General features: G+C 40.0%; 1 protein-coding gene across 3 annotated transcripts in view; it reads right to left on the bottom strand.

Moving 5' to 3' along the window:
- Positions 1-750: 750 nt before the first annotated feature.
- Positions 751-18473, bottom strand: part of LOC308319195 (CREB-regulated transcription coactivator 2) — a 32604-nt gene continuing 14881 nt past the window's right edge. For 2 of the 3 annotated variants that reach the window (XM_080769112.1, XM_080769110.1), the window contains 6 exons: positions 13044-13528; positions 12347-12739; positions 11893-12096; positions 9656-9727; positions 9259-9463; positions 751-7315 (listed from right to left, as the gene is read on the bottom strand). In XM_080769112.1, the coding sequence (XP_080625238.1) occupies positions 7125-7315; positions 9259-9463; positions 9656-9727; positions 11893-12096; positions 12347-12739; positions 13044-13528 (1550 nt within the window). In that variant the 3' untranslated portion in view covers positions 751-7124. Of the gene's footprint in view, positions 7316-7336; positions 7809-9258; positions 9464-9655; positions 9728-11892; positions 12097-12346; positions 12740-13043; positions 13529-18473 lie in introns of those variants that run through there. The other variant, XM_080769111.1, reaches the window with a different exon arrangement.

The raw sequence follows: 18473 nt of genomic DNA on the forward strand, positions 1-18473 counted from the left end.
TTTTCGGGGGTCCCCAGCCAAAAATGTTGAGAACCCCTGCCCTAGTACAAGGTTTCTTCGGCTATGCATGCACCTCTTGGTACCACATCACCTCAAAGGCCCTTTAAACAAGGCTCCAGACTTCCCAAAACAAACTGGTCAGGCTACTATACTTGGCCTCACTACCGAACCCACCTCACCCCTGCCCATTTTGACAGGCTGGAATGGCTTAGGGTTGACGACAGAGTACAGCATCTTGCAATGGGTCTGGTCCACAAGATTCACTACACCACCAAGATACCCATGTACCTGTCTAAATACTTCCTTAATGTCAACGAAGTCCACACCCACAACACCAGAAGGTGTTCAACAAACCATGTGCAACCCAGATTCGGCACAAACAAGGGACTAAATTAATTTCGCTCCTATGCCACCAAAATGTGGAACGCCCTAATCATTAAGACATGTGAATCCCTTGACTCCTTCAAAACCGCTCTTAAAGGGCACCTACGGACAGCTGCAATTCAAAACTGGTCCCTGTAAAATCACTCCCCACCCCTCTTCCCTCTCCTCGTTTGTTTTTTCCCCGTTTTCCTCCTTTTATGATGATTTCCCGTTTTTGGTTATATAGAAGTATATATTTGTACATCTCGACCCTATTGTAAACAAGTGTGCTTTATGGTGTCGTCCACAGTTAAGTTTTTGTATTGAGTTGTGCTTGAAATGTACTGTAATTCTGCAAACTGTTAATACTTCAATCAATCAATGGAATCCTTGACTTGTATCATTTATTTTTTGCAAAATAATGTGAAGGTACAGTCTTTTAAAAATCTTTTCTTGTTAGGTTTAAGAAGCACCTATGGTTTAAGAACATTATTTACAACAGACACGGTTTCCCTGGTTATTACAAGTTTAAAATAAAAAAAATTATAACAATGTAAATGTATTACTAAAAAAAATGCATACGTTCATTTATTTTCTTGACCCTAAACATGAGACAAAAACTATTGTAAAACAGAACATTAAACATGACAGAAATTTATATAATACATCAATAAAAATATGGCCATAACTGATCCCTATTACACGATTACTTTGCTGGTCAACAGCAGCTCCTACTGGCAGAGGTTAAAACTGCAGTACACTTGCTGAGCGTTCTCGCATACACGTAGTTTATTGCATAACAGATGCTTTTTAGGCCTATGAAGAGCAAAACTTGTAGGGTTATCACAGACAAGTGGTTCAACGTCCATCACTTATTGTCAAGATGAAGATAAACTCAATGAAGAAAAACAAAAACATAGGCAACATTCTGACACAGTGTTGCTGTACAATTACAACAGTAATCGTAACCAACATTAATCAAAGATTTTCTAAATGAGATACTCCCCATTTGAAAAAAGTGGCACCTACTCTTCCACACGACACGGATTGGCAGGGTATAAAAAAACAACAACAAAAACATGTATTTATAGTAGGAACCATGTGTCCTATGCAGATAAAATATCAGACTATGCACTCTTATTATAATGGGAACGTTTTTAAGATCAAATGGGACCAACATAGCATTTTATAAATGAGCTCCACTCAGCTTTCCATACACCCATGATGATTTTGTTATTTTGTCCCAAACCAATCCAAGCCAAGATGATCTTGCCCAGCCTCAAAAAGTTGCCCATCCCAATCCATCATCATCACTGACAGAAAGGGCTATCTTCCTTATTTTCAGTCAGTAGCATACTTCCCTGTATCTAAACAGTAAAATGTAAAACTTTCAATGTGGTTACAAAATTAAATCGAAACCATTTATACGAGTTAAAGCTTGTCAGTTGACCAACACATAAACCAAATATGGTATATTCAGGGCAGGAAAGCACAAATGACGACTAGCCACAGACATAATTTTGAAGACTTTGGCTGTTGGCTAGTGTTAATTTCCCACCATGGTTGATCCATTGTTAATATCAAGGACTGGTGAGCAAACATGCAGTAACAAGTCATACATTACATGGCCTAACATGGCAACCAGTACTGACCCTCCTCCAAGTCTTTTCCCAGCTAAACAAATGGCAAGTGCAAGTGCAAGATGATCAACAAAATTACCTTCTCTGCATTTGCTAGTATGTTGTTCTGCCATGTGAAAGTGTCCTATTTAACCTCTCAATAATTGTCAGCTGCCAGCGCTGACCCTAGCATGTAGCCTTGTATGTAAATGGCCTGAACAACATCCCAGCAACACACATTCCATTCATAAAACCTCTCACATCTTACCGCCATTACAGTTTTCCACTCTACATTTTAGAATATTTTTAATTAAATCCTTTCATTTGCTTGTATGGGAATGATTAGCAGTGCAGCACATGAATAGAATATCAAAGAACTATAGTAACAATGAAGCAAAGAGCTAAGCAACAAACAGCTATGTAACACTTTCCATCCTTATTCCAAACAATATGTGGCTATTCTCCAGTGGCTATTTTTGTATTTATTTATTGGTCTATATGTATAAAATGCATAATCATATAGGCTATTTAATGACTGCCTAGACACAGTAACTTTGCTTTGCCATGCTTATGGCAAAAATTGAGCTACAGTTAGCAAGATTAGAAGACAGGCACAGTATTAGCTCACAGTGGTACTGTAGCAATGGCATTAGCATGGCATAACATTAACACAGTAACTACACATTTCCCATTTCAATGTAACAAACTTGCACCAAACTTCAGGAAAATTGTTTTGAATATGTTGCTAAAAGTTCAACATAATGTATGACAGAGGTGGGACATTATGCCAGCTTGATATCAATATAGGAGATTATTTGATCACACAACTACAAATGACACACCAGGTCAATTAGCAGTTAACAACTTCAAAATATACTCATGGACGTAAGAGCAATTTCCCCCATACACTTCCCATAAAAATAAAATAAATTGAAATTCCCAAACCTTTTAAGACCCAAATTCTACCTTCCACTTTCCCTGACTGGCTCCCTGACTAGTGCAAGGCCCCTGTAAAAACAACCTATAGCTTATACAGTCTAATAAGGGGCAGAAGTATATGGCTTGTCTACATAACATCTCCAACATTTGCTGAACTCGTCATACTGGCTCCTACACCTGTATGAACTCCAAGTAAGAACTTAAGCCATGGTCTACACACGGTAATTCAAAAAATATCTAGACCCATGAATTTAGATCAACCTACAATATTGCTAAAATGTATTAAAATATGAATCATAGCTAGTATGTTTACATCTAATCCTGGCTCTCCATATTGACATATCTAGGATGACCATCTGTAATCTATTAAAGCATTGTGTTCTTCATGGAGAAATTGGTCGGATATTGCAGCAACAAACTGAAGAATAGGCAAGCCTAATTTCCATAATCTTTCCATGATTTACATAAAGGAAATTTCTCCCTCTCTTTTTTTTCTCCAATTAGAAAAAAATCTTGCCTTTTCTAGACTTTAATCTTTATATATTAATCAATCAATCACTGCTCTACAGCTATGTTTATAGGCTGACTATGTTAGTAAGATTTCATTCAGTATTTCTTAGGGACTGTCACTATACATCTCTATTTTCCATCATTTCAAAGACATGGAACTCCTCAAAACATTATATAAAATACAATATATTAATAATATTTGCCTAAAGAACCATGTAAAAATCCACAGCAATAAGTTGGACAATATGATCTAAACCACTGCAAACTTCCTCTTGGTCCAATAATCGAGCGTCGCAGTCCATAAAAAAGGGCAGGGTATAACACTTTTTTTTAAAGTTTTTATTCTAATTATTTGTTCGGCCCAAAAACTTTTGTTTGCCATAATTTGTCAGGAGCCGAGTTGGCTTTGTCCAAGGCTTAAAGGTCTTTAAATAAATACTTTTTGAAACGTCTATGGGAAAAATTTGTGGGAAATTCTCTTCCGGGCCACTCGTCATTCTGAAAGGGGGCAGGACTGTGACGCTCTATAACTCTAAATTCAGTGGACAACATGAAACAGACAGATTAGAGCTCCACTGAACTATTGAATGTAGAGGGGAAACTAGTACAACTATGATGTGTACTGTGGTAATAACAGCACTTATACACAAAGTATGAGGGAAAATGCCAGATAAGGTACTGATAAACGACAACCAACAGACATAAGACACACAAGAACACCTTTTTCATTGAAAAACAACAAGCTAGTTGGTCAAAAGCTGTTGCACTTCCAAACCGGTCTCAGGTTGTGGCTTAAACTTATATATATATATATATATATATATATATATCTTTCAAGATACAATTATATACATTTAGACAACCTTTCCTTAAAAAATAAAACTTTTGTTGTTGCATAGTAGTAATAACTACCTTTGTTACATAAAAATAGGTTAGTACTATATTCTGGTTATGGCCCTTACTGTGGCAAGACAAATGCAGCAGGTGCAGGTAAAGTCTAATTTACACTTTGCAAGATCATGTCACTCAACTATGATAACATATTAAGAGAATGTAAATCTGTTATTTTCATGGAGCGACATAGTGTCTGACAAAGTATAAATTTGCCTTAATTAGTCGGGGTTAAGGGGTGTCAATTAGGCAGGGTTAAGGGGTGTCAATCACAGTGACTAAGGTTAAAGGTGAATTCCATCAGAAACTGACATTCAACATTTTGTTGTTCTGCAAAAGTTGATTTTTGTTTTTAAATCTCTCATAAGTTAGATTTATTTCGAGATCAAAATGACAAATGGTGCTCCAATATATATTTTTTTGTTTGCACCAACCTATTTTAGTTAATAATTTAATTTAGATACAGGAAATCTATTGTCCACAAATCTTCCTTTCAACAATCTTGAGAGCTCATAACTCAAAGCAATTAAAAATGTTAACTTAATTGTAACTAGTTAGTGCATAGACCTACAGTAATTGAAATGTCCTGAGAGGTTAGATCTGTTGCATTTCATCCTTTCTCTCTACCCAGATTTCTAAATGGCTTGAAATTCATCCGTTTAAAAATCTAATGTTACAGAGAAATGATTGAAAAGCCAATTTCAATTAAATTCCCCTTTAAAAACCTGACTATAAGGGATTCTAAAGCTCAAAGACCAAAGGATTGTAGCAGTCATAATTTAAGCAATACAATAGGAAAGGGGTGTTTCGGCATACACAGGGTTCATACACACCTTTGGTTTCAAAATGACAGTCTTTTCGGACTGGTTTTGACGATTTTCATCAAAATGTTCAAATGATGTATCCATTGAACTCTGTGGAATTGTATTGCTATGGAACAGCTTGGGTCTATGTTTACTTCCTGTCAACTACTGATAATATTCACAATCACGGCAAAACAAAATACTTGGACCCATTTAGAATGTTTATGTTGTCAATTGTGGAAAGGTCTATAGCTATTATTCTGATCGTTTCTGATCATACAGAAATACTATAATGTTTTTGTGAAGTAATTAAAGGCGTCTGTGGGTATTAATGACAAAGTTGATGACAAGTTGACACTAAACCTGCTACGTACTGTAAAATACTTACTATTGAGAGGTGGTATAAAACCACATAGTACTTTTACAGATATGTGTAGGAACCCTGTATTGCCTCTAACTTGGGCAGAAAGCACTGATTCAGTCCATCATTCAAGATTTCAGTACAATAACTGAAACGCATAAGCCCAAGTTCACACACAGCCAATCTATAAGACAGCAGGCAAGTACAGATTTGGCTTAATACCGGTATATATATATAGCATTTAAACAGTTTTTAGTGACATACAGTAGTCACTACTATTAGCTATAAAGGGAATGTGCATAAAGAGACAAGTATATGAACTAGTAGGCAAGCTACACATTAAAGCAGGCACACAGTGCTAGTCAAGAGCGAGAGGGCCCATGGCTTGAGCTCACAAACACTATCCATATTCAGAGACAGATAGCTGGCTGGCTTTGGGACAAGGAGCTGCATGCAGGACCATCACACAGGGCTCCAGAAGAGTATAGACACTTGTTGAGCTACGTTTGATTATTGATTCACTGACAGTTAAGAGATTGCGTTATTTTCATCTTTTGAAGTGACTTGGACTGGATGACTGTAACTGAGTGAGGTCAGAGATTTCTGTTTGAGAGACATGAACAGATTGGGTGGTAATAGGTATGGGTTTGAAAATAAAGTTGAGTATTCCAATGTATTGAGGTTGTCAACACAAGAACAACAGAGTTCAACCCAAATCATCTCTGCGTATCCTGACACAATATGGCCACTGGCCAAATTTTAATCATCACAAAACCTACAAGGCTACGGTACATGTATTATCATGTACTGTACATACTCCTGAGAAGGCTTCATTCAGCCCAGGAGGGAGAACAAACCATTTAAAGACTTTGCCTAAGATGGATTGCCATTTCTGCTAATTAGAACAACATAATGCTTGACCTTATTAAAATCTTAAAAGAAATAAAACCTATGACACATTATTAGCTTAGAGCCAGTTACTATGAAGCCGTTGTTGGGTTGATGAGAAGAGGGGAGAATAATTCAAAACGCTCTTTACTGTGGCCAACATTACCACCAGGTACAATAAAGGATACAGGGAAAACCAAAAGTCAAAAAGCACATGGAAAGTCCTGGTTTAATTTATGCATATGCTTTTTGAGATGGCATCCTTAAGTGACGCTGACTTGCTGATGTGTTTTTACATAAAGCTGACAACACATGCACGATCCCTGCGTGTTTGCATTATCCCAAGTGCATTTTTCATTAACATGCAGATAACACTCGTACAAGCTAATGCCTAAAAACATCTTGCTTTTCCTTGACTTCAAGCATTGCAAGAGCATTCTCAGTTAAGTGCCTTTGATGCAACGGAAAGGTTATCCCTCCCACCCCCTCAGTTCACTCCGCCTTCTGGCAAATCTTCTGCCGTCTCTCCAACAGTGACAAAGAGAGCCGTACATATTCCCAATCAAAAATGGATCAGACTGTTGCCAAACCTTACTCTGCAGACCCTCTGGTAGACCAAGCTCTCAAGGAAAGGCAGGGTGGACAAGCAAGGCAGCACTGATCCCTGCCTTCTCCACCTGTCTGGCTTTGTCTCCACTGGTCTCCACTGCTCTCTCCATGTCAACACCCATAATCCTAGAGGGGGTTAAATCACTTCAGCCGGTCAGAGCGGAAAGAGTCCTCTACAGCCGGGTCTGCTAGCATCAGGTCACCGTCTAGCATATCCAGAGCCAGGGGGTCCATCCTTAAAGGGTCATCTAGGGAGAAAGGGTCCATCTCAAAACCAGGGACATGGGACAAGGCGCTGGCTATCTCCTTGGACAGGGCTGGTGGAGAGTCACCTGGGGAGAGGACCGGCTGTCATGTTATACTATGCCAGGGATAAAAACAAATCTGTCCACCAAAATCTAAACCAATAAACTAATATATAACTCATTTGAAGTCGCTTTTGATCAACAAAATAATCAGTCAAATGTACATTTTCTATACATCCATGTTTGTTAGGTAATTCAAATAACATTTAAATTGTGTTTCAATTAAATAAATTATGATTTATTTTTTATTAGAACTGTTTTAGTTGGGGGTGGCCGGGTGGTGCAGGGGAGGGGTGAAGGTCTGCCCACCACCGCAGAGACTAGTGGTTTGAATCCTCTGCATAGTGCATCTGCCTCTGCCGAGCATCCCAAGGAACACAGTTGGCCATGTTTGAGGGTGAGAAACCAGCAGCAGAGGGCGATCCCTGTCGGTGCATTAGCAACTCCTACAAGTTGGTCAGGATGCCAGTGGGGAGCTGAACTGGGAAGAATAGGGTACCTTCACACGCTTTACGTCCTCCTGGTAAAACTCTTAGCTGTCAGATGAAAAGAATTGGACTGGCGGATTCACATGTATCAGTGGAGGCGTGTGATTGCCTACATAAGGCCAACCAGTAGGTGTCAGCAGCGGGAGGAATTGGGAATATATATATATATATATATATATATATATATATATATATATATATATATTAGTGGTGGGCATAGATCATTTTTTTTATCTAGATTAATCTCACTGCAATCCTGGAGTTAAACTAGATTAAAATGTCTCATTTGAACTCTGCCAAAGGCATTCAAAATACGTGTGTGCTACCTAAATAATGACCAGAAGTAAGTCCTTGAGAACGGGTTTAGACCAGGAGCCCTAATTATGGATACAGTCTATTAATACCTTTATATTTCATATTGTGAGTTTGTAGAACTGTTCAGTGTTGCCAAGTCTAGTCATTATAATATACTTTGGACTTGTTTATCTGTAAAGTTTCTTTAAAATATTGGTGGTCCTTGACATGAAAATGTTTGATAACCACTGCTCTAAAACAACATCTGACAATGATGTTTGACAGTCAGCACTATAGTTGCTTATTTTAGACTTATTTTCTGACTTTTTCGGATTTTAATCTGGCCTGCTAACATTTTCATGGAACTGGTTGCTTGTTTCACTCTCAAAGTCGCGAAATGTGGCAACCCTGGTCAAAGCGGTGTTGTGGTTCCGTGGATGCATGGATGATAATTTAGCTTAGCACACAACAGCTAGGAGGATGCAGCAGGCTGCTGCACTGCCTCATGTTTAACATGTCACACAGAACATATGGTTATGGACTGCCTCTTTCTTTAGTAGAAGTAGAAATGTAACGTGTTACTGACTGTTTACCGAATTTTACCGTCCCTCTCACAGACTACACAGAGTGCACTGTCTCTGTGCAGTCGCAGACAGTGCTCTGCCTGGAGTCTGGACCGCCTCTCTCTCTCTCACACACACACGCGCACACAGCCCGCCTCCTGGCCACTGCAGACCCAACTTTGAGAATAGATTAACGCCGATATTTTTTTATCACACGATAAGAGTCTCGCATTAATGCAGCACCAGCAGATGCTAGAATATATATATACATATACATATACATATACATATACATATACATATACATATACATATACACATACATATACTCTTAAAGGGCCACTTCACCGCTTTCGCAACCAGATCGTATTTTAATGTTTGGGAGACAAGAAACCCTTTCCTGGGGTTTTTATATGGGTAATATGGTAATTAAGTATTTCAAAGTGTCCATGGGTTCCATGATGTCATAGACACTGGGCTCACTTATTTCCTGGACTAACCCCCTGGGCACACCTTAGCGGACAGCCGCGGACAGAAGAAGCTGTCTTTTACGTCATTTCCGAGTTTTTAGACAGCTGGTGGATAGAAAAGATGTGGAATTAGTGCTAGATGGAGCGGGTCTCACCAGTGAGGATGATGTTGGGAACATTATGTCGGCCGTCCCCACTGCTGTAGTTTCGGTTCAGGTTGCTGAGAAGCTGTTGGTCAACTGGGTCCTGGAGGTCAAGGGAACCCTGTGATGACGGGTACTGGCCTTTGTCCATACCACTGCCACAGCCCAGGGCACTGTGGTTCAACGACAGACCGTCACCCTGACTCTCCATGTTGAACTTGAGGGGAAAACAACAATATAGATTTATTGCTCCAACTACACAGCAGCTGTGCACAAAAACAGACAGGGTACACAAATTGACAATACTCACTCATTCATAAAATTAGACTACAGTTAAATACCATCATCTCGTAAAACACACCATAATTCAGGCATTTAAAAAGGAGTCTGACTCAATCGTGTTTCTTACCTGCTGGTTGGGTCTGGCGGTGAGCTGGAAACTCAGGTAAGGGTCATCCAGTATAGAGCTGAACAAAGAGTCCTGAAAGAGGGAAATAGTTGGGTCAGCAATGTGACAATCTCTGTATAAGATAGATTTTCTTTAAATGAACCCACTGACTGATAGCTTCTACAGTCTACACACATGTATAGGATGGATGTCTTTTGTTCGCCTTATATAAAATTAACCCAATGACTGAGAAGCTTCGACAAAAAGATGTCATAGACAAAACACAAAAGGGGTTTCCTCCCAAAGATGATTCCTTACACATAATTGTGTGTTTTTTGTATATCTTGTATAGTTTTCTATAGGCTATAGCAAACTATTGTAGCTGCTATAATAGCAGCTACAATGATTTTCAAATTCTTATTTTTTATACTGTGAGACATTGACAGTTGACACTCACAGAACCTCCTCGTCCTACTATATGCCATCCTGCCATAAAGCACACAATGACTGACGTTTATGAATTTGTAGAGAAATATGAGTACTGTACACAGAAATAAATGTATACAAAGCAAAAATGTGATTCTGTGTGTCAAACATGAAAGAGCAATTAATCAATCCATGGGGGCCATTGTTCGATATGAAAATGCATTAGTTATATCCATAACAATAACTGTCATCGGGTGCTCCAGTACCGTAGGTGATTGATAACATGGAAGTAGGGTGCTTATGGCCTACACAGTATCTATGATTTTATATCCATTACTTGCACAGCAGCACAGTTCAATTTCACTGCATGCTAGTTCTTTTTGACCATGTTGCTGGTATTTGCCCTCCAAAGTCACTCTCAGGCTCCGTCTCGTCCACACAAAATCTTTTGAAAGCGCTCAAACCACGACGAGTCAAAACAACAACAGACATGCCATTTATTGATCCAATGGTCTCAATGAAAATGGATGAACAACAAGCTGTAGTGATGCTTGTATATTAGCCATTTCTGGCAAGCTAGATCTGGATATACTCACGGCAATGTATCTGGTAATAGAGACAGTCCCAATTTGACAGTAACAAATGCGTGTAAATGCTCATTATATTCCATTTATTGTGGATAGTGTGGATATAGCTCTCAGAGGTTGACTATATGGACAGTTCAGAAACCTGACTACAGTCTTTCTCTTCTTAGAAAGTTAGAATGCCTTTCTTCTTGAATCAATAAAAGGAAAAGCTTGTGTTTTGACATAAACCTGCCTACCAATGATGTCATTGGTAGCATCTTATAATGAGCATTAATGGGTTTACCGGTATATGAAATTATATGAAGATAATGTTAAAAAAGAAAATGACATTATTGATGGCACAAGAATGATTTGTTAAGAGGAATGCTGTGGACACCATCTTAATTGAAATGTACTCTGCAGTACTTCTCTACAAACAATTAACTTTTACAGTATGCATGTGCTTGTGGTTGCCCTTTAATATATCAGATAGGTCTACCACAGAGTTCTCATACACATATGACATATACATGCTGCCCAGGTCTGCCACCTTCACAAATGACCTAAGAATGAGCCTACAGACTCAGACGATCATTTCATCCCCAATCCCAGTTACCGAAGCACAGCTTAGCAATAACAACAATTACAGACCTAAGCCTTGCTGCTTAGAATGTTGTCTGGTTGAGATGAGGTTATCTTTGCTCAACCACTAACAGCAGCAACAGCAGGCAGAGGAAAGACAGGTGGTGGGTGGTTTTTGACAGGCTAATGGCCAGGGTTTGTTACCACAAACACCTGTAGTCCTCCCCAGTAGTTCAACAGACAGGAGTATTGTGGAGTGCAGAGTTAGGACTTTCAATGGCCATTCACTTTCCACACACAGATGTTTCTGTTTGCACGTCTGGCAACTCTGGTTTTTGATTGATGTATTCTTTATAGTCCTACTGTGTATATTTTTCCCCAATAACCAGTCCACATAAATTTGTTCATGACAACTTCTCTAAACATTAATACTATTTTAATTTTGCTTGTTGTGCCTTCAAAAATATAAATTGGGCGCTAGGACCCTAGAGATTTCTGAGCGGTGGGTTCCATGCCAAAAAGAGAAAAGAAGGTGAGTGAACATCATAATTTTGACGGCCAACACTGTCAACAGACATTTATCTTACGAGCATAAAACAGACTTTAGGCTGCCACCAGTACTTCTTATTAATCTTCCTCTGATATTATTTGTATTCTTATCCTGATTAAAGGGCCAACACTCACATTATAAAATCCCAGGTCTGTAGCGAGGGAGTGGCTGATCTGCTGGAGCTGAGAGAGGCCACTGAGTCTCTGCAGCTGGTCTCCTTGTTGTTGCTCCTGTTTAACCTGGCACTGCGAGTTCTGCCCACTTTGCTCCAGGGAACTCTCACTTTTGATCTGGGGCATGTTGATTGGTGTGCCTTGTGGTGCCGTCAGTCTCTGTTGCTATGAGTAGAAAGTAATTTATTAGCTTGTTATAAACAAATTTATCGACCAAGGTGTTCAGTAGAGACTAAGCATCTGCTCTTAAGAGATGTGTCTTGCGTTATTATTAGTACAGTAGCAGTATTTGAGGCCCACAGTAGAAAATGTTTATCACCGAGACAAATAACAGCACACACAGAAATAACCCCCAAAATTACTTACATTTCTAATGAAGACATGCTAGTAACTTAATGGAGTGTCAAGACTTTACCGTGCCCATGTGCTGTTGCATGTGCTGGTTATGGGCGTTGCGGAGGTTCTGAAGGTGCAGGTGTTGCATAGCCTGTGACTGCTGCTGCTGTTGTTGTTGTTGTTGTTGTTGTTGTTGTTGTTGCTGCTGCTGCTGCTGCTGCTGTTGTTGCTGCTGCTGTTTCTGCTGCTGTTGCTGCTGCTGTTGTTGTTGTTGTTGCTGCTGGAGTCGGTGCAGCTGTTGGTGATGGTGCTGGCTCACTGGCGTGTGCTGCTGGCCAGCCTGGGAGCTGGTAATGCCGGGCTGCTGCTGGTGTGGTTGGTGGGGGGCCACTTGGTGCTGGTGTGACTGACTGAACGGATATGGTGGCAGTCTCTGGTCCAGAGGCAGTTTACTGGTGTCCAGAGGCACACCCTGAAGAGAGGGGAGAGAAATGTAGGTGAAGAATAGTTAGCATGTTGTCAGCCAGTAAATGTCAATAATGTCCATGGATCACATTTGCATACCTGAGGTTGGTCAATTTGTAGTAGTATTTTATCCTGCTAGTCAATGATTATATTTGCTGTGTATTTAATCAAACCAGGGAACAGTATACAAGTATCCTTCTACTTTAAATATTAAAAAGGAAACATGGCCAACTAGTCTATGACTTATACAAAGTAACAGGAAGTAAATAGTTTGGATACTACAGTTTGTTATGTACTCCATAAGTCAGTACCTGTGTTATTGAGGATAAGGTGGGAGAGATGGTGGGGGAGAACTGCTTTGAGTGATGCCTCCGAGATTCCCCTCCCATGGGCAGAATCAAGGGGGAGAGCTGGGCCCGTCTCCTGGGTGACGTGCTGAGTGACGACTGCCCCTGCCCACTGAGCAACGACGAGTAGGAGGAGGAGCAGGAACTGGACCCCCCCACTCCACTGCTGTAGCTGGGCTTACTACTGGCTACCGACTGGAGTGACTGGCCACTCAGTGAGGACGTACTGAGGGAGGAATGAAGGGACTGGTTGCTGAGAGAGGAAGCCAAGGACGGAGAAGAGCTAAGGGAGGACTGCAGGGAGGGGTTGCTGAGTGACGAGTGCAGGGAAGTGGAGCTCAGGGAATTGGGGAAGGAGTGGCTGCTGAGTGATGATTGGATGTTGGGGTTGCTTAGCGATGACTGTAGGGATGGATTGCTGAGTGTGCCCTGAAGTGATGCCAGGAGACCTGGGGAAATGACAGAAAAGAACAACAGGTAAGTATAGAATATTTAAATACATAGTAAATACATAACTTCTACTTTTAAGCTGACAATAATTCAAATCCTAATGGAATGCAAAAAGTGATGTGATGACACATTTGAACTACTTAAACCCTTTGCATGTTTCATTATAATGTTCCCAGCAACACTATATATAAAGACTCTTGCTTGAGGTTAAAAATAGGCTTTGTATGAAGGGAAATCTACCGCCTGGGTTCAGCTTCCAAAGAGCAAGTCTAGCTGTTAGTGTTTTCAGGATCTTAACAAGGTTCTTCCCCTGCCTGTCGATAGCAACAGGTGAAAACCGTGCCCCATAATAAGCCTTCCCTCCTTCATTCACTTGACCTACTGTCTCACTTTCTTTCCTTTATTCTCACTTCTCTCCTCCACACCTCCCTCTTTCTTCTACTTTACAGTCCACATTTACAACACTAGGCTTAGAGGTAAACCAAGAACAGCAGACAAGGATACAAGGTGCCTGCTACAGTGTCATGTTAACATTCCTACATGCAACCTGAGGTCTGTAGCAGTTTTCTGTGGCTGAGAGACAGCTTCCTGCTGCCTGCGGTTGGCCTAGTCACCTCTGAATAGATGAGGGGCGACAACATTTTCCGATAGCACTTCCAATCCGTCAAAAACCCACTAATCTCCTTTTCTGAATCTAAACGTAATGCTCCACCCCAGATAGAATAACCTTTCCATTTTATTTTCACCCCCATGTTTGCACTCACATACATCATCTCCTGTCTATTACTATTTTACTTCAGAACAACTTGTGAGCAGCCTTCTCCTTACAGAGTTAAAAGGCATCTCTTTAATAAAAATCACACCCGTGTGAACTTGAAGTGTTCAACTCATCATTGTACATCATCGTACATCATCAAGAATGGTGGTCCCTTATTGGCCAAGCGTTCCCACGGACATTAGATTGGTTAGCCGATTTGCTCATTTACATATGACGTTAATGTTTCCCTTCATTGTCAATGGCGTTTAATATTTTGATGTTTAATTTATGTCATATTTGGTGGAATTTTGACCTAATTTCTCCTTTCATTGTCAATGACGTGTGAGGACAAAAGCTGTAGAAGGCTAAATTACTCTGCATGGTGGGGGATCGATACAACATGTTTTCTGTATAACTACCAAAGATCATCTGTTCTACGTTGTGAAGGCAGTTATGACTTACTAGTACATCTTCACATTTTACCTGTCAGCTATAGGACAATCTCTCGATTCACTAGTCCTATAGGTCATCTTGAGTAACCTTTATGCTTAGGCCTGCAGTTCAGCCATACAGAACAGGGTTTCTCTATGTATGTCCCCTCAGAAGTTAGACCAATAACAACTCATGCCAATATGCATGACATTATGAAACTAACACCTCCGGCCATGAAAACCTCAAGTGAAAGTAAAACGAATGAAAAGCATGGATAGTCGGTGTAGCACATAGTTGAAAACTCCTCTCAGTGAACCTCTTAGGTATAGAAACAAAAAAGAATGCACAAAAGGATAGGTTCTGTGTTCAAAATAAACGAATGCATGTTTTGATGCACACAACGTTCGGAACTATCAACCGTTGCAGTGCTCAAATTACATTATAATGACGTTATTAGCACAAATAGCCTAACAAAAGCAGTTCTTCTTATGGTCGTGTAGCCAGGAGGATCAAACATGACATTGATGAGCGACATTCTTCTCCAAAGATTTAACTACTTTGAGCTTTAAACAAACCGAGTTCTCCGCCTGAAAACGCTTGGTGGGGAGAGAGCTGAAACACTATTCTCTGCGCTGGGAAAAGGAGTGCTCAAGCGCAATATAACCATATTTAATTGTGTGTGGCTTTGTTCAAAAGCTGCAGTAACTTAGTATCGATAGCTCAAAACTGGAAAGGAGACCATGCTGTTATTAGATGTCTTGTTTAAGTTGTTTGCTTTTTATTTAGACAGGACAGACCTATTTTTTAGAGAGACAGGAAATTGATCAAGGGCAGAGATGGAGAAAGATGTTGAACACAGAAGGGTCGTTTCATGAGACATCCAAACATCATGATGGAGGATGACATTGTCCTAATGTGGTTTGTTTTTAATTACTTATTATAGAATGCAAATTCTCCTCATTTGATATGCCTATTATATATCAGGTAAGCTGTTTTATCTATTCTAAATGAAATATGAATACATTTTTCATTGTAGAAAATGTATCAACACAAAAGCTGGGGAAACTTTTGATATGCTTGTGAAAGAGTACTTCTTTGACTTTACTGCACATCTTGTTTTTTGGATGATCAGATCCAATTTCACTACTGATTAGCGTAAATGATGTATTGATAGGATAATAAATAATAGATAAATAATGTCACGGTCAACTATGGCTGGGCAATACAACAATTTCAATGGTGGATTGTGAATTGCGATAACATGGACGTTGATCAAAATGACAAACTGTAGACATTAATATAGATACTAGATATCTATATTAGATCTAACAGCATTTAACACAGCAAAAACTCAACAGTGACAGTCTTTGGCTTGAACATTTAAGTACACACACATTTGCCACAATGTTTACAGTGGATGCAAAATTGCCAAAAACAAAGTTACACTGTGTTCACACCAAAGTGGCTTGGATATCGTATAACCGACTCAGAACACTAAAATCCACTGAAATTCACTATACTGTCGGTCAGTGCCAACCAAGACAGAAAACACAACTATTTTCTATCACCTGAAAAGTTACCACCCCAGGACCACAGAGAAATATAAATATGAGGGTCCAAATTAACGTTTGGTTTTTGTGCTAAGTGCACCTGCATAGCTGTACCAAAACATCACATCAACTTTTACGTTCATTGCCCCATATGAAAAGCTATAAAAAAGGAGCAAGTACTGTATATAATGAGCAGAGTTGCTTATACTTATCATAAAAGTAGAGATGCTGCTATCCGATCTACTGATCGGATATCAGGGCGATAGACAAAAAGCATGATCGGGATCGGATCAGACTACAGTGAAAATGACCTTTCCAAGCACTCCATTCCAGTACTCAGCTTCAGTACTTCGTTCCATCCAGCATGCAGTAGTAAGGTGCAGCAGAGGCCACGTGATCATAACAGTGTTTAGCTGCGTCCTTTGAAAGCCAACACGGGTTGTGCAAGGACGTGTTGTGATTGGCCATTGTGGACGCGCTGTGATTGGTCAGTAGCCACTTGAGTGGCAGTCGGGGCAAACGCTCCAGACTAGAAAATGAGTAATAAAAAGTAAAGTAAAAAAGTTCACTGCCAGATATCAGACAGCATAGAGAGACTTATGTGCTTATGTGCTGTATATATAAATGTGCTGTAAATCGAATTGATTTTGATGATGGTTGATCCGTATCGGATCGGGAGTGGAAAAATCGTGATCGAGGCATCCCTACATAAAAGTGATTAAATTGCTGGATTCCAGGGATGAAATCCCAGGCAGATAACCTGCACTCTCGCATCTATATGAAGAGTGCAGTGGAAAGTGCAGTGCACTTTTGACTGTAAAGATCTCCTGCCTTATTCTCTCTTCCTCACCAGTCCATATAGCTTTGTGTGTCAATATTATTTTATCACAAAATATATTCAAAATCAAGACCCCAATCTACACAGTTTAATCACTAATCATTCATAATATAACTCTGACAATAGGATTGCTCCATCAAGCAACCCTACAACACAGGTCTACAGCTGTAATCGAACCAGGGACATTGTTGGTTTGGTTAAAGCACTCTCAAACCTGAATCCTGGCAGTCTTATAAAAAGGCAGATTTAGAATTCACTGTGCGCCTCATTTCAAATTGTGCATTCAGAAACATGCATAACATTGACACACTGTCCTGGACATGTTGCTCGTCATCTTAAGTACAAGTACTATGAGATAGGGTCCAAAGGGAAGCACGCACCATCTCAAAAGAATCTACAGGTGATGAACAAAAAGTGCGTACAATGACAAAGGAGGGTTGTGTACACTGTGTAGTTGCTCCCCGGAAACTTTATTAAATCAACAACGTTTCGACCATTACCGGGCCTTCGTCAGGTAACGAAAACCTGATGAAGACCCGGAAGGGTCGAAACGTTGTTGATTTAATAAAGTTTCCTGGGAGCAACTACACAGTGTGCAGATATGATATATAACTGGCAAGCAATTTACAAGGGTCAGTTTTGCATGAACATTTCTGCATTAAGTGTTAAGTGCAGCATTACTATAGGTAGGCTAAAGGACAGTTTGTAGTTCAGCTATTTTCACAATACTTCTGTGGAACAGAGTCAAAAATATATATAATGCCTCAACTCCTACAATTCCAAGTGCTTGTCAGGGTAGGGGGTCCCCAGTTCAAATATGATTATTTTGGGGGGTTGCAGCCTGAAAGGTTTGGGAACCCTTGCTCTACAGAAAGAAATTTAATATGACATGGAACCTCCATTCTGACTTGTTGTCGATCTCCTTGCAACTTTATATTAGACTAATTGGCATCTGTGTCATTTGAAAATGGCCATAGTAGTGCTCTGTCCCAGGTGTTGAATGCACTGCTATGAAACACAGATACAACATCTGTTTCTATGTCCCGTTACCGTTTTGTTTGGGGTGTGTGTGTGTGGGGGTGTGTGTGTGTGTGTGTGTGTGTGTGTGTGTGTGTGTGTGTGTGTGTGTGTGTGTGTGTGTGTGTTCTACTGTTCTACAAATGACTGATAGAGGACACATGTGAGAAGATGTGGGATATATAGGTGAATTTAGCTTTTATTTTCATTCCCGAGTTGGTTGAAGACTCCTACAACTAGGAGGTGGTCCCATTCGCTGATTGCATATTTACAGGGTGGCCGTAGCCGAGTGTGTAGAAAAGCAGAAGGTAACCGATTTGGCTCAGGGCCCCAGTCTGTGTCGAAGTGTC

Source organism: Protomyctophum bolini (genome assembly GCF_963924005.1).
Source record: "Protomyctophum bolini genome assembly, chromosome: 7".
In the NCBI taxonomy this organism is placed as follows: Eukaryota; Metazoa; Chordata; class Actinopteri; order Myctophiformes; family Myctophidae; genus Protomyctophum; species Protomyctophum bolini.